This window comes from Agelaius phoeniceus, chromosome 35, assembly GCF_051311805.1.
Source record: "Agelaius phoeniceus isolate bAgePho1 chromosome 35, bAgePho1.hap1, whole genome shotgun sequence".
NCBI lineage: Eukaryota > Metazoa > Chordata > Aves > Passeriformes > Icteridae > Agelaius > Agelaius phoeniceus.
In genome coordinates this window covers 3,243,391-3,258,674 of record NC_135299.1, presented here as the reverse complement: position 1 = coordinate 3,258,674, position 15,284 = coordinate 3,243,391, and the positions used below count along the sequence as shown (strand labels likewise).

The 15,284-nt window shown below is 50.4% G+C and overlaps 2 protein-coding genes across 2 annotated transcripts; both read left to right on the top strand.

The window, feature by feature from the left end:
- Positions 1 to 122: 122 nt before the first annotated feature.
- On the top strand, positions 123 to 5,634 carry LOC129130566 (keratin, type II cytoskeletal 4-like). Its single transcript, XM_054649069.2, has 9 exons — positions 123 to 686; positions 1,394 to 1,611; positions 2,692 to 2,752; positions 3,144 to 3,239; positions 3,332 to 3,496; positions 3,714 to 3,839; positions 4,212 to 4,432; positions 4,639 to 4,673; positions 4,775 to 5,634. Exons 1-9 carry the CDS (start codon positions 174 to 176, stop codon positions 5,023 to 5,025), a joined length of 1,686 nt encoding a protein of 561 aa, XP_054505044.2. The 5' UTR covers positions 123 to 173; the 3' UTR covers positions 5,026 to 5,634.
- A 4,202-nt stretch (positions 5,635 to 9,836) lies between these two features.
- Positions 9,837 to 14,608, top strand: LOC129130764 (keratin, type II cytoskeletal cochleal-like). Its single transcript, XM_054649366.2, has 9 exons — positions 9,837 to 10,448; positions 11,073 to 11,287; positions 11,483 to 11,543; positions 11,848 to 11,943; positions 12,078 to 12,242; positions 13,145 to 13,270; positions 13,520 to 13,740; positions 14,126 to 14,160; positions 14,265 to 14,608. The coding sequence occupies exons 1-9, from the start codon at positions 9,837 to 9,839 to the stop codon at positions 14,606 to 14,608; spliced, it is 1,875 nt and encodes a 624-aa protein (XP_054505341.2).
- The last annotated feature ends 676 nt before the right edge of the window (positions 14,609 to 15,284 follow it).

Sequence of the window (15,284 nt, the reverse complement as noted above, 5' to 3'; positions counted from 1 at the left end):
TGAAGAGAATGAAACAATCCCCAAAAGGTGACATTTCCACTCCCCCCTGGCACCGATCAACTCCCTGTGCCCATAAAAAGGGGGACCCAGCAGCTGCTCCCACAGACTTGGCTTCTCTTGCCTCTCAAGCCCCAGCCTCAGCTTTTTGCTCAGAATTTTGGGGACCCTTCACCATGTCTCGCCAGTCCTGCGCTCTTGGCAAGGGGTTCAGCTCCAGCTCTGTGTGCTTCGGGGGCAAGAACAAGGTCACGTTTGGCTCCATGCCCCGTGGAGGGTGCCGGGGAACTGCTGGTGGCTTCAGCAGCAGGAGCCTCTATTCCCTGGGGGGCAGTAAAAGCACCTCCCTGGGAGGATTTGGGGGTGCTGGTGGTGCCTGCAGAGGCTTTGGTGGCCAAGGAGGCTTCGGCTTCGGGGCCGGAGCAGGATTTGGGGGTGGCTATGGTGTAGGGTGCTTTGGTGGAGGCCCTGGCAGTGGCTTTGGTGGCTTTGGTGGAGGATTTGACGGTGGGATGGGGGGCCAGGGCTTCCCGCCATGCCCCCCGGGTGGCATCAGGGAGGTGACCATCAACCAGAGCCTGCTAGCCCCCCTCAATCTGGAGATTGACCCTGAGATCCAGAAGGTTCGGACACAGGAACGGGAGGAGATCAAGAAACTCAACGACAAATTCGCCTCCTTCATCGACAAGGTTTGGAGGGGCTTCACTCCAGGATGGGCTCTGGAGGGTGGGAATGACCAGGAGATGCTCATCCAGCGGCACCCAGAGCTGCAGTTGCCCAGATCACCATAAACTGAAGGTGTTCAGAGCTGTTTTTAAGGGGAAAATGGGCTAATTTATGGGGAACATTGGGCTACTTTGAAGGAGTAGGTGAAATTTTTTGGGTGTTTAGGGCTATTTTTAATGGGATTTTGGATGCCTTAGGCTTCTTTTAAGGAGATTATGTGATTTTGGTGACTTGAGCTATTTTAAAGCAGAAGGTGGGATTTTTTTTTTATATTTTCATGGAGATGTTGGGATTTGGGGTGTTTTGGACTATTTTTAAGGAGAAGATGGGATAAGTAGTGATTTAGGCTTTTTTTAAGGAGACGATTGGACTTTTTGGGTGTTTTGGTCCATTTTGAAGATGTTGCGACTTTTTTGGCTATTTTGAACAAGAAGATGCCAAACCCATGAAGTTCATTGTGTTTCTCCTGTTTAGAAGCTCCAACATTGGGAAGGGGATGTGACCCCCTTTTGCCCACTTGCCCCATTCACTGTGGTCCTACCTGTCCTGTAGGACTGGGGAGTTATCACACGTTAAATGGGAATAAAATATGGAAAGCACATGGGGGGAAAAAATCAATAAAAAGATGGGGTTTTGAAGGGAGCATCTGACTCTTTCCCCACCTGTTCAGGTCCGGTTTCTGGAGCAGCAGAACCGAGTCCTGGAGACCAAGTGGAAGCTGCTGCAGGAACAGGGCGGCACAGGAACGGGAGGCAGGAACCTGGACCCTTTCTTTGAGACCTACATCAGTGGGCTGAGGAAGCAGCTGGATTGTCTCTCCAGTGAGAAGCACCAGCTGGACACAGAGCTGAAGAGCTTCCAGGACATGGTGGAGGACTTCAAGACAAAGTAAGTTGCTTGAAGTGTCTGGTGGTGAATAATCAGAGAGAAAAACTCACTTCAAACAGTGAAAAAATGAAAAATATTGATAATATTTATCAATATTGATTTTTTTCCCGATGGTTAGAAAATGTAAAATGTTTTGGGAAAAGTGAGTTTGGATGAAAAGTGGTGCTTTTTCAAGTTTTTTTTCAACTGTTCTCAGATTTTCTCAATATATTGCTTGAATTGTGCTTCTTCCTGAAGGAGGATCCTCCACTCTTTGTCCTCCTCAAGAAGGAATTCCTTAAGAATCAGTGACATTATGATTTAATTTATTAATCAGTTTCTAAATCCAGCTCTAATTTCCTTATGGATTTCCTCATGATTCTTTCACATAATATCATTCAGGATTTGAGGGTTTCTGTGGAAGGCTGACAAGAAGTTAAAAAAAAAAAAAGGAAAAGTAAAGACTATTTTCCTGCTGTTAGTTATTATAATATTATAATATATAATTTATTTTAGTCTATAAATATGAACATAAAATGTGTCCAGTTTGAAAAAGTAGAACAAAGACTGGAGAAAGGAATCCACTTGAGGAATTACAAAAAACATTGGGCAAAGAAGTCTGGGAATCATGGGAATCCACAAGACCTGGGATCAACCAGAGGCTGAGTGAAAATTGACTTTATATTTGGAGACAAGCATCTGGAAAATTTGAGTCCATTTGGGATTCTGGGGTGTCCTGCGCAGGGCCAGGAGCTGAACTTGATGATCCTGTAGGCCCCTTCCAAATCAGGAGATTCTACGATACCTGTGAGGAGCTGAAGGTTCTTGGATCTCGTAGAAGGAGCTTGGAGTGGCCGCAAGCACCAGGACTCCCTTTAGCAGAGCCAGAATTCCTCTTTCCAGGCTTTCCTCACCCAGGTGCTGGAAGTGCAGGAGCCAGGGCTTGTCCTGAAAGGCGAAGTGCAATTCCCTGTCCATAAATCTCCCTCATGGCAGATCTATTTTTGCTGGGTTTATGAGTCTGAGGCCAACAATGTTCATTAGCCTGAGCCTGAGCCAAAACAAGCAGCCAGATTCCATCTCCCTCCTTCCCATCCACAGGTACGAGGAGGAGATAAACAAAAGGACGGCAGCTGAGAATGAATTTGTGCTCCTGAAGAAGGTCAATCCTTGCTTTTTAACTAAAGGGACTCCAGGAGAGCTGGAGAGGGACTTTGGACAATGGCCTGGGGTGACAGGACACAAGGAATGGCTTCCCACTGCCAGAGGACAGGGATAGATGGGATATTGGAAAGGAATTCTTCCCTGTGAGGTTGGGGAGGCCCTGGAATGGATTTCCAAGAGAAGCTGTGGCTGCCTAACCCCTGGAAGTGTCCCAGGCCAGGTTGGATGGGACTTGGAGCAGCCTGGGAGAGTGGAAGGTGTCCCTGCCCATGGAAGGGGGTGGAATTGCATTTAAAGTCCCTTCCAACCCAGACTGTTCCATGATTCCATGAAATTTTAGATTAACTGGTGTGTGCTGAGCAGCTTTTCTCATCCCATCTCTGCTGCAGGATGTGGATGGAGTCTACATGGCCAAGGTGGAACTCCAGGGAAAACTGGATTCTCTGCTGGATGAGATCAACTTCCTCAAGTGTCTTTACGAGGCCGTGAGTACTGTGGGGCAACCGGGATGGGGGAGGGTTGTGGCACCATAAGGAAGCTCTGGAAGGGCTAAATCCGGGTTGGGCATTACCTGCAGGAGCTGGCCCAGATGCAGAAGACGGTGTCCGACACCTCGGTGGTGCTGTCCATGGACAACAACCGGAACCTGGACCTGGACAGCATCATTGCCGAGGTGAAGGCGCAGTACGAGGAGATCGCCAACCGCAGCCGGCTTGAGGCCGAGTCCTGGTACCGGTGCAAGGTGAGGGTGGCACTCTGCTGGGGCTCTCCAGTGTCCAAGGGGGTGGGAGAGCTACTGGTAGCAGGTCTGGCCATGCAAGATCTGGAACGTTGCTGGTGCTGGCCCATCCAGAGCGGACCTGGCACCTATTTGCTCTCCTTGGCTTCTCTGTGGTGATGTGGGAGCAGCTGTGAGGTTACAGTGGACTCAACATGCTCCTCCTGTTTCATCCCACCAGTATGAGGAGCTGCAGGCAACCGCAGGCAAGCATGGAGACAGCCTCAAGGACACCAAGACTGAGATCTCAGAGCTCAACCGCATGATCCAGAGGATCCGGGCTGAGATCGACAGTGTGAAGAAGCAGGTGGGGGTTATGTTTTTGGAGCAAAAGGGGGAGGACCTCTTGGTCATGCCTTTTGAAACTTCCCTGAAGGAAAATAAGTGTGATGGGAATTGTTGGGCATGGGAGGGACCTGGGAATAGCTGAGCCTGAGTGGCTCTGGCACATGTTGCCCAGAGAAGTTATGGATGCTCCATCCATGGAAGTGTCCAAGGCCAGGTAGGACATGGCTTGGAGCAAAGTGGGATGGTGGAAGGTGTTCCTGTGCATGCTCCAGATCCTCTTTAAGGTCCTGTCCAACCCAAACCATTACATGTTTCTCTGATCTGGGATTATGGCTGCATCTCTCACTGGCTGCTCCCACCCCACTCATCCCCCCCATGCCTTGCCCTCCAGTGTGAGACCATTCAGACGTCGATTGCGGATGCAGAGCAGCGTGGGGAGGTGGCTCTCAAGGATGCCAGGGATAAACTGGCCGAGCTGGAGACAGCCCTGCAGAAAGCCAAGGCTGACATGGCCCGGCAGCTCCGGGAGTACCAGGAGCTCATGAACGTCAAACTGGCCCTGGATGTGGAGATTGCAACCTACAGGAAGCTGCTGGAAGGCGAGGAGTGCAGGTGGGTGGGATACAGCAGGAATTCCCTGTATCCTGATCAGTCAATGGGAAAAATGTATACCATCGTCTTCATAAACATTAATAGTATTGTTATGAGCTGTGGACCGTGGTCCTGTGGCTGTGTCAGTGGACCAATCCTGACTTCATGGAGTTGAACCACTCCAGATGCTCTGGCTGGATTTGACACTCCATCTCGTTTCCTTGCAGGATGTCTGGAGAGTGCCAGAGCTCTGTCAGCATCTGTAAGTACTGTTCCCACAGGAGTGTGGTGGGCTGGGACTGGTGCTCCCACACTTCTTGGTGGCATCAGAGGTAACCTGGTGCCTTTTGTTCCTCTCTGCAGCTGTGGTGGGCGGCAGCAGCTCTGTGGGAGGTTCATATGGCAGCGGACTGTGCCTTGGAGGAGGAGGAATTGGCTTTGGAAGCGGGAAAGGCAGCTGCAACACGGGCGGTGCTGGTTTATGCTTCAGCCTGGGAGGGGGTGGATTTGGTGCTGGGGGTGGATTTGGCTCCCTGGGTGGGGGATCTAACTCAGTGGTGGTGGGGGGATCTGGCACCATCCTGAAGAACAGTGGCCCCACCAGGAGGGCATAGGAAAGGGATCAACCCCCCGACCGCGGCAGCCAGAGGAGAAAGGGAACAAACTGCACGATGACCCCCCCAGTGACCACCTGGTAAGGACTGAGATTCCCAACAGCAGCCAAGAACAGCTCAATCCCTCGTGCTCCCGTCCAGCTGCTGGACATCAAGGTGCCCAGCTCTCCTTTGGGAGCGGGACCTGCCCATTCATGGGGAGCCGCAAACCTGGCTGGGATGAGCCCAGCACCCTCCAAGCAAGAGGCGCCCGACCACAGGCAGGAGCAGGGATGGATCCAAGCGCAGCTCCGAGTGTGCAGGGGAGCCTTGGCTTCTCTCAAGCTCTTGTGCTGGATCCAGCCATGGTGCAACTTTAATCAACGTCACTCATCAGACGCAGCTCGAGCTCCAAAACAGGAATTTCCTCCTGGTGCCTTGGCTGAAGATGTTTGTCACCCAACTGACTTTTTAGTTTGCTCCCCTGGAAGTTTCACTCGTCCTGTTGTAAAATGTTTATTTTTACTCAGGGTTCACCTTTTCCTTGGGACCATGGGAACAATCACGTGTGTTTGCTTAAGCCTTTCTCCTTGGCATGTGCCATCCCCCAATAAACATAAGAGGCAGAAACCTGGTGTGGTTTTCTCCCCGACCAAAGAGTTTCATGTTGTAACAAGTCTCATCTTCTGATGAGATCTGAAAACATTTCCTGACTTTCTCCTGCCCTTTGAAGTCTGAATTTAAAGGAACTCAGGTGAAGGGGCAACCGGGTCTCCTCTCGCCCCTCTGTCTCCAAAAATGTGGGGAGTTTGTGAGTTTTGCAGAATAAGGAGGGTCTCACCAGGGAGGGTGAAGGGACGCTGGGTACAAAATGACAGTGACACAGTTGGGGGTGACTTTGGTGACAGCCCTGGGAATGAGCCTACTCCTAGCAGAGAGAAAGAGGCAGCCCCTGGATCCTCCTACGTGTCCTGCAGGATCCCTGGACATGGCAGAGATTGTTGTTCCACCATTGTCCCCACCAGGTCTGAGCAGACTTTCAGACTCTGTAGATTTTAGGAGACTCTTCCCTTCCTTCTTCTCTTCCTAAGCCCTTTCCATGCTGGAGTTAGCCAATTTGGGATGTTCCCCAGCTATCCCACCTCTCCCTGGCCACTGTGCCTGACCACACAACTGCCCATCCTGTCTTCTGAGGTGGCCCCAGCTTGGGGTGCCACAGCTGGAGCTCCCAGGACACTCTTTGTGTGCACTCCAGGTGGGAGAAGGAAGAGCAATCATCACCCCTCCAAATAATTTGGAGTTAATTCCTTGGTGTACATTATTTTGGAGCCAGCCCTGCAGCTTTTCCTACTGTCTGCACTCATCAAGGATCCATGGATTGCTCTTAAGGCATCTCCAAAAGGTAACTGAGACCATGGGAGGAGACCTTCCCCCCCTGCTCCATCAAACCACACCTCTCCCCAAAAGCAGAGTATTTGGATGAATTTCGATCCCCGAACTCCTGCTGTGGTTTGACCTCTTGCTCAGGAGACCTTGAATCACATCCCTGGCCAACCACAGCCTGTGCTTGGGGTGACTCATCCCATTTCTCCCATGTTCCATTCTGAGCTGGTAAAGGCTGAAGACATCCAGTACCAGCAGTGACAGGCGGAATGTCACAATGGAATGTCACAATGCTGCCAGCACGGGCTTGTCACTGCTTGGGTGGGGACATGGTTTGAGTGGTGTTAAACATTCAGGGAGTTGTAAAAGTGACCTGAAGTGCTGTTGAATGAAAAGGCATTGACTTCCCTCGGAGTCACCCCAATCCAAAGTTGCTTCCAGCAGTGACTCCTGCCTGAGGAGAGACAAAGGGCTTCTCCAGGAGCACAAAGGCTGTCGCTACAACAAACATACTTACAAGTCCCTCCCTTTTTGTTCCTGGGATTGCACCAGCAATTAGGGAAAAATTATCCCAGGCTGGACACAGAGGTGATATAATTCCTGCCTCTGGTTGGAGGAGAGACAATGTTTTCCATGGTCTGAAAATAGGATTGGATTCATCAGGGTTTGTCCCTGCCCATGGCAGGGAATGGACCAAGATGAACTTTAAGGTCCTTTCCAGCCCAAATCATTCCATGATTCTGTTATTTCATGGTTTCCTCTCAGTTATTCAAGGCCTGTTTATTTTCACAGCAACATGGAACAGTTTGGGTGGGAAGTGACCTCTGAAGGTAATTTTCCTGCCTTGGGGGTTCCAGGAAAGCTGTAGAGGGACTTGGAAAGGGCCTGAAATGGTGGGCTAAGGGGTGATGGCTTCCAGCTGGAAGAGGGGAGGATTAGATGGGATATCTGTAAGGAATTCCTCCCTGTGAGGGTGGTGAGGTCCTGGAATGGATTTTCTGGAAAAGCTGTGCCTGCTGCATCCCTGGAAGTACCCAGGTCCAGGCTGGATGGGGCTTGGAACAGTGAGGTCCACTGAAAGAAGTCCCTGCTCATGGCAGGGGTAGGATGGGATGATCTTTCCACTCTTTTCCCACCAAGCCATTCCAGCTCTGCCCATCATGTCTGAACCGGGAAGGGATATCAATACCCAAATTCCAGTTCGATTTCCTAAGCTTGGCTGGAGCCAGGGCCGTGACTCAATGCTCTGCGTTATCTCTCCATGGGCGCTCGGGGCTCTGCCGTTTGCTGACTCGGGAACTCTCTTCCCCTGGGAACAGGAGAACTTTCAAATCGTGTCATCCCGCCCACAGAAGGAGAAAAAAATCCCAACAAAAATCCCCCAGGAAAGCGTAACCAGAGGTTTGATAACACTGAGGAAGGTGGGTTTTGGCTGGGCAGTGCCCCAGCCCCCATTTTTATTGTCTGTGTATTGATTTCTTGTCTATTTTTCTGATTTATTGCCTATAAAAATCTCTGTCCAACCCACAACCCCTCTCTTTCTTTGCTCTCGCAGTGAGGTTTTGATATTACATACTTTTTCAAAAGTAAGACTTGATGACCTTTGAAAGTCTTTTCCAGTCATAACAATTCTATGATTCCCTGATTTTTCTTAGCCTTATCTACCCCCCTAATCCATCTCCTTGAGTCCTCCCAGACCCACACAGGTCCTGGAGGTGGGATAAACACAGGAAATGTCATGTTTTCCAGTGGAAATGCCAGTTTAGCTGCATATCCAGGTCCCAAGGCACTTTTGGAAATGGGTGTCTGGGCAATATTTTTAGAGGTATTTAAACATCTGATGATACCAGAAGTTGCTGGTGTGGATTTTCCAGAAGCTCTTAATTAACATGTGTCCTGTGAGAATTCTGAGACCTGCACCAGATGGCTGCCAGCACAGTTAGGTGTCTCCAGAGCTGTGGGTTTGGACTTCAATATGGCCTAGGTGGCTTTAAAATGTTGAAAAGTAATAAAAAAATCTATTTTTTCTACAAAAAAAGAAAATGAGACTAATTGCTGTTTGACAAGCAAGGCAAAAGGGTGGATCTGTGATGGATTTTTGGATTAAATGACTTACAGAGTCAGTCTGAATCACTCCATGATTCTGTGAAGGGTGGTGCATGCCCTATCCCTGGAAATGTCCAAGCCCAGGTTGGACAGGGGGCTTGGAGCCACCTGGGATAGTGGTAGGTGTCCCTGTCCATGTCAGGAAGTGGAACGAGATGGGCTTTAAGGTCCTTTTCAACCCAAACCATTCTGGAATTCTGTGAGGGATCATAGTCTGAATCCACCCTCAGCTGGGGATCTGAACTGGATGATTCCGACAAACTCCTGCCTTTCTAAAATCTACATCTGACAAAGATATATTTACATATAAACACCAAAATAAGTGAAACGGCTGAAAAGCATGGTGATTCCTCCAAGCCCTGTGCTCTCCGGATTTTCACATCTCTATAAATGAGTTGAGCTCTATTAATTGCATTTAAATTGTTCCAGGGCATGTGATGTGGGAAGCAAGGTTTGGGATCCCTCCTCCCACTGAGCTCCCGGGGCTGTGCTTCCATTTTTCTGCAAGTCCCACCATGGCAGCCGGTGCCTGGTGTCTCCTTATGGTCCTGAAGCTTTCAGAAAATCCTACACAGGTTTCCCGGATAGGGTATTTCCTCACCAGTGCTGAGATTATCTTGGCATGAAGACAGTGGGACATGCATTAGTCCAACAATAAATGAATTTCCAGTGCCAGCACCGGCGTCTCGTCACTGGTGAGGTTTTATTTATCAAAAAGGTGCAGAGCCTCATCAAAATGCAATTTGCTGAGCTCTGGCTGTAGATTGAGAAACTCAATTCTCCAAGCCAAAGGCAATTTTCCAAGTAAAAAGAAGGCTGAGGGTGTAACTTAGGTGTGTTTTGGGAATTGTGAAAGTCGGGCTACAACTTGGCATAAACCGCAATGCCTGCCTGCAATGGGGCTTTGGAGTGAGAGATTTAAAGATAAACACAAGCAGGGAAACAACCCCAGTGGATGAAAGGTGGAAAAAAATGCCTTGTATATCCCAGGGAGGCTCTTGCTGCTCCACAAGGTGTAGGATTCCTTAGTCATGGAGTGCTGGGAGCTCCATTTGGATCTTTTTTGCTTTTTCTCCTGCATTAGAGGGTGTGTTTCTGGGTAGGGTCAATGTTTGGCAAATTGGAGATGGAAATCTTTAGCCACGCCACGCTGATGAAGACAGGACCTGTCTCCTCCTTCACGCCCATGCAGACCCAGCCCACCTTCACAAACACATAAAAGGGAGCGTCTGCTGCCCTCCAGCCAGAGGGACTGACTTCCCTTCTTCCATCCACCTCCTCACCCACAACCCCGTCGAGTTCCTCAGCTTCTCCATTCTTGGCTCTTTTGAGGATAACCAGCCATGTCTCGTCAGTCTGTCTGCAGGAGCTTCGGAGGGGGGAGCAGAAGGGGCTTTAGCTCCTGCTCTGCAATTGGTGGTGGCTTTGGAGGTGGTGGCCGGAGCAGGAGCAGCTACAGCTCGTACTCCGTGTCCAGGGGATTCGGAGGTGGAGGACGCTGCGGGGGCTTCGGCAGCCGGAGCCTCCACAACATGGGGGGCAGCGCCAGGATATCCATGGGCGGGTGCTATGGTGGTGGGTACGGCAGCAGGATGGGCGGCTTTGGCGGGAGCTACGGGGGTCTCGGCAGCTTTGGGGGAGGAATGGGTGGAGGAGGAGGAGGAGGAATGTGTGGCTTTGGAGGAATGGGTGGAGGAGGAATGGGTGGCTTTGGTGGTGGGATGGGTGGCTTTGGTGGTGGGATGGGTGGTGGAGGAATGGGTGGCTTTAGTGGCCCAGGCTTTGGCATGGGTGGACCTGGGAGAGGTGGCCCTGGGATCCAGCCAGTGCAGATTGACACGACCCTCCTACGCCCGGTCCATGTTGAGATTGATCCCCAGATCCAGCAAGTTAAAAACCAGGAGAAGGAGCAGATCAAGACCCTGAACAACCAGTTTGCCTCCTTCATTGACAAGGTGAGAGGGGGGGATTGTGCCTGATTAAGGCCAAAATCAGGAGGAACTTTACAGTTGCGCAGAAATGTCCTTCTGGAGCTAAATCCCAGCAGGCAGAGAAGCTTGAGCAGAGCCTTTTCATTAAGGGAAGAGATGGGAATCTCTCCTCCACACAAGATCAAAGCCGTGTCTCCAGGGCTTTCATCTGTCCTGTTGCACCAAGCTCTACTCTGAGGTTACACTCTCAAGCAGGTTCAACACCTTCAACCTCCGCAGGTTTCGGGCACAGATTCTCCCTCCTCCACCACTCTCTGCCCAAACAACCTCCCATTTAAGTATTAATTTATATATTTTTCTCTTTCAAATCTCTAGGCTTTTAAATCTAGGCTGGATATCAGATTTCCACACTACCTGTGATGGGGACAGACTTGGAGTAAGGGCAATGTGTAAAAACTCCTTTGAGTAGAAAAATATTAGAAATTTCCTTCTTTTCCTGATTTTGCAGCTTAGGCACCAACAGAAAGTTTAAAAAACCAGAGTTTATTGGTTCTCTGATCACCATACAAATCTTTGTGAGTGATCCAAGAGATGTTTTGGTGGGAGCTGTTCCTGTGTGATGGTGGGTCCTCCGTGTTTTGGCCGTAGGTCCGATTCCTGGAGCAGCAGAACAAGGTGCTCTCCACCAAGTGGGAGCTGCTCCAGCAGCAAGGGCCGTCAGGGCCCAGGAAGAACCTGGATGTGATCTTTGAGAACTACATCCAGAACCTGCGGAGGCAGCTGGAATCAATCCTGGCACAGCGGGGCCAGCTGGAATCGGAGCTGCAGAACATGCAGCAGTACGTCGAGGATTACAAAACCAAGTGAGTGCAGAGCCAGGAGCAGCTCAAGCAGCCTTTTGGTCACTTTAATTTTCCCCCACTGCTTTTTATGGTGATAGTGGAGATAGTTTTTCAGCCTAAATATTTTAATTTAGTGATTTTTTCCCTTTTAGTTTGTTTCTAATGGCCTTAGGCAGGAAAGTTCAGGAATACAATTTGCACTTTTCCTCTCCATAGGTATGAGGAAGAGATCAACCGGCGCACAACAGCCGAGAACGAGTTTGTGGTGCTGAAGAAGGTGAGTCACAGGCATCACAAAATAATCCCTCAATATTTCGCTTTACCTCTGCTTGAATGGGAATCGTGGAGTTTTTAAGATGTCCCAGCTGATATCTGGAACTCCTTATACTCAATTTGCATAAGTGGATGACACCATAACATTATTTATTTTTAATTATTTGCATATATGGTTACTGAATTATATATAAACATAATGATGTCCCAGTGAATAACATCAAACCCTCAGCACAGGCAGCGATTCCCACAGGCCTGAAGGATTCCCAAGAGGAAAAATATTATTTTCTGTGGGGTCTTTCCTTTAGGATGTGGACAGTGCCTACATGACGAAAGTTGAGCTGGAAGCCAGGGTGGGAGCTCTGACAGATGAAATCAACTTCCTGAGGTGCATCTACGAGGAGGTAGGAGCTCTCTCTTCTCCTGGGGGGCTGAAATTTTCATCAGGTGTGTGGTGGCCAAGGACACTGAGGTTGGACAGGGTGTCTGGGTGGATTTAGGCTTGAGATGGTGCCTCTGACTCATGTCTTGGTTGCAGGAGCTGGCTCAGATGCAGACGATCAGCCGGGATCTGTCCGTGGTGGTGTCCATGGACAACAACCGGCACCTGGACCTGGACAGCATCATCGAGGAGGTCCGGCGCCAGTACGAGCAGATCGCTCAGAACAGCCGGGCTGAGGCCGAGGCCTGGTACCAGAGCCAGGTGAGTCAGGGAGCAGTCGAGACTCCTGGGTGTGGCTGGGTTATTTACAATAATTTATGTCTGGGTGAGACACCTTTTCAAGCTAACGGGGCTGGAGCTTGTGGTGCAAGGAAGGTCCAGAGGGATTGAACTGCTTTTGAGGGATCTGACTCACTGTTCCCCATGCGTCCCAAACTCACCAAGGTGTGTGGCACAAACTGATGCCTTGGGAGGCTGCCTAGAACAGAGGCCGGACTGTTAAAGGAATAAAGTAGGTATTTATTAAAAAGGCCTTCAAACGATACACCTTGGGCAGTACAAGAGTCCAGCCAGGGCTACCAAGGTGGACCCAAGATGGACAACGGGTCATGAGTTTTATCACTTTTATAGGTTTTGGTCTGTTTACATATTGAGGTTAATTGTCCAATTATAGCTTCAGGTTATGAAGTCCCATCCTTCCAGATTGTGCTCCTCAATTTGCTGTTATTTATGCTTTTTGGGCCTGGAGCTTGGTTTTTGGGTTGGAAAAAGATTGTTTTGTCTTACTAAACTGTGAGGAGAACTTGCTAACACTTTTTATGAAGTTCAGAGTTACATACTAATGCAGTACAGAATCTGGACAATATGAACACTAAAACTTAAGGCACCTCTCAATAAAAATGGCCCAAAATGCACCTTAATGAGAAAATTCCAGCCCAAGTGACTTTTCAGAAGCAAAGAGAGGCTTTATAGTGTCACTAAGATCCATTTCAAAGCTCAAACCCCATGACTGAGTCCCAGAGCCACCTTGACCACTGAGCTGAGCAGCTATCATCAGTACAGTGGGTCCTCATAGTGTCACCTGAGCCTTGAAAATGGGGACAAATCTCCTAGAGGCACCAGGAATGTGTCACTGATGGGTCATTCTGTCTTGGTGCCATCAGTATGAGCAGCTCCAGAGCACGGCTGGCCGGCACGGGGACAACCTCCGCAACACCAAGATTGAGATCCAGGAGCTGACCAGGAATGTCCAGAGGCTGCGGGCTGAGATTGAGAACGTGAAGAAGCAGGTAGGGATTGGTTGATGTCTTAGGGATGAGATTGAGGTCATGAAGAAAGGAAGGGGCTGGTTGGTGTCTCAGGGGAAGATGGCAGCAGGTTGCATCACAAAAGACCATGAGTGGGGCAGAAACCTTCTGTCACCCCAAGTTCACTTCATGCAGATGTTTATTTGCCTCCTGATTTCTCCTCTTGGGGGTCTGAGGACTGATCATTAGGGACAAAATGAGGTCTGAGAAAACTCCCTTCGTGCTCCCCAGAACCAACAGCTGCAGGCAGCCATTGCTGAGGCTGAGGAGAGGGGGGAGATGGCTCTCAAAGATGCCAGGTTGAAGCTGGAAGAGTTGGAGAGTGCCCTGCAGAAGGACAAGGAGGAGCTGGCTCGCCTGCTGAAGGAGTACCAGGAGCTGCTGAACATCAAGATTGCACTGGATGTTGAGATTGCCATGTACAGGAAGCTGCTGGAGGGGGAGGAGAACAGGTAAACAACTGAGCTCTCATTGGGTGCTGTGATCTACACCTGGAATATTAACTGAAATCCAAAACCAATTCTTTGGGCTAAAGGGTAAATGTTGTGCTTGATACTTTGTGGGATATTCTGGGGGTCAGAACCCTTAACTGGCTCCCTAGAGATGGCAGAGCTGCTGCCCCATGTCTGCCACTGCTGAGGTTTTAATGAACCTCAAATCTGGAGAAACCTCATTGTAAAGAGGAATTGCCAACCCCTTCTGTCCTCCAATCTTTTAGTGATTCCAAAGGGGTTTACGAGGGTGAACCAGGAAAATGATTGGACAGTCAAAACACAGTTTAAAGTTTTTACAACCCCTCTTTTATTGGGTAATTAAAATGTCCAATTTCCTTCACAGGCTGTGCAACGACAGCATGGCCAACGTCAACGTCTGTAAGTATCTGCCCTGGGGTCCTTCAGAAAAAGCATCAGACTGTTTTATCAGAGACAGAGCCTGTGACTGGGCAATGGGAACATAACCTGTGCTTCTCTTCCAGCTGTGATAGGCAGGACGACTGTCTCTGGAGGCAGAGGAGGCATGGGAGGAGGATTCGGAGGCAGCAGCATGGGAGGAGGATTCGGAGGCGGCAGCTGTGGAATGGGAGGAGGATTCGGAGGCGGCAGCGGCATGGGAGGAGGAATGGGAGGAGGCGGCATCTGCGGAGGAGGCAGCAGCTTTGGAGGAGGCAGCATGGGCGGCAGCTGTGGGATGGGGGGAGGAATGTACTCTGGTGGCTTCTCCTCTGGAAGCGGAAGGATGTGCGGCTCTGGCGGGGGATCCTCCTCCGTGCGGAGATGCGTCACCACCACCTCGGTCAAATCTTCGGGAGTGAGATTCTGAGCCCCGAAGGTTGACAAGGAAAGAAGCACCTCCTCTCTCCCCCTGGCAGCAGCCCAGCCTCCTGAAGCCCAGCTCTGGTGTCCTGCAATGGGATGAACTGTGTCCCTCTCGCCCAGCTTGTCCCAGATCCTGGTCCCACCCGGTGGTTTGGTGGCGATGCTGTGGGCGTCCCGGCACCGGGAGCTGCCCGGCAGGAGGGGCTGCCCTGCCTTCCTTGCTGTGTTGTACATTTCTTTTGGCAAATGTGTATAAAACTCCTCTTTCCTCCTCTCTCCTCCTGTTCTGTGTCCCTGGGGTGCTTCTGTGTGTGTCCATCCTGCTGTTCCCTTTGCAGGCCTTTGGGGTCAGGGTGGGTGTGGGGCAAGTGGGACTCATCCCTTGGGGAGGGGGCATCTCAGGCAGCGGCTGGAGGGAGGAGGTGGCCCAGGGTCGAGCTTCTGGGCAGCTTTGCTTACTTGGGAGCCCCAGGCATGCTGCCAGCACACCTTCCCTGGAGCTACAGCTTCCAATCCACTAGTCCCAGCTCTCAGTGACACCTGGGACACCGCACACACACCTGGACTATTCCTAAGGAGAACAAAACTGTCCTTCAGTGCCCAGCTCCCATGACACAGTGTAGTGTCCCCACCTCCCCCCCTCCTCTGTGGGCTGCCCTCCTTCTTCGAGATGTTTCCAT

Excerpts from the sequence above, each read along its gene's own strand:
- LOC129130764 (XM_054649366.2), top strand. The coding sequence starts at position 9,837 with ATGTCTCGTCAGTCTGTCTGCAGGAGCTTCGGAGGGGGGAGCAGAAGG. Across the intron at positions 11,288-11,482 it reads GTCGAGGATTACAAAACCAA|GTATGAGGAAGAGATCAACC; the intron begins GTGAGTGCAGAG and ends TCCTCTCCATAG. Across the intron at positions 14,161-14,264 it reads CATGGCCAACGTCAACGTCT|CTGTGATAGGCAGGACGACT; the intron begins GTAAGTATCTGC and ends CTTCTCTTCCAG.
- LOC129130566 (XM_054649069.2), top strand. The coding sequence starts at position 174 with ATGTCTCGCCAGTCCTGCGCTCTTGGCAAGGGGTTCAGCTCCAGCTCT. Across the intron at positions 687-1,393 it reads TCGCCTCCTTCATCGACAAG|GTCCGGTTTCTGGAGCAGCA; the intron begins GTTTGGAGGGGC and ends CCACCTGTTCAG. Across the intron at positions 4,433-4,638 it reads CTGGAAGGCGAGGAGTGCAG|GATGTCTGGAGAGTGCCAGA; the intron begins GTGGGTGGGATA and ends GTTTCCTTGCAG.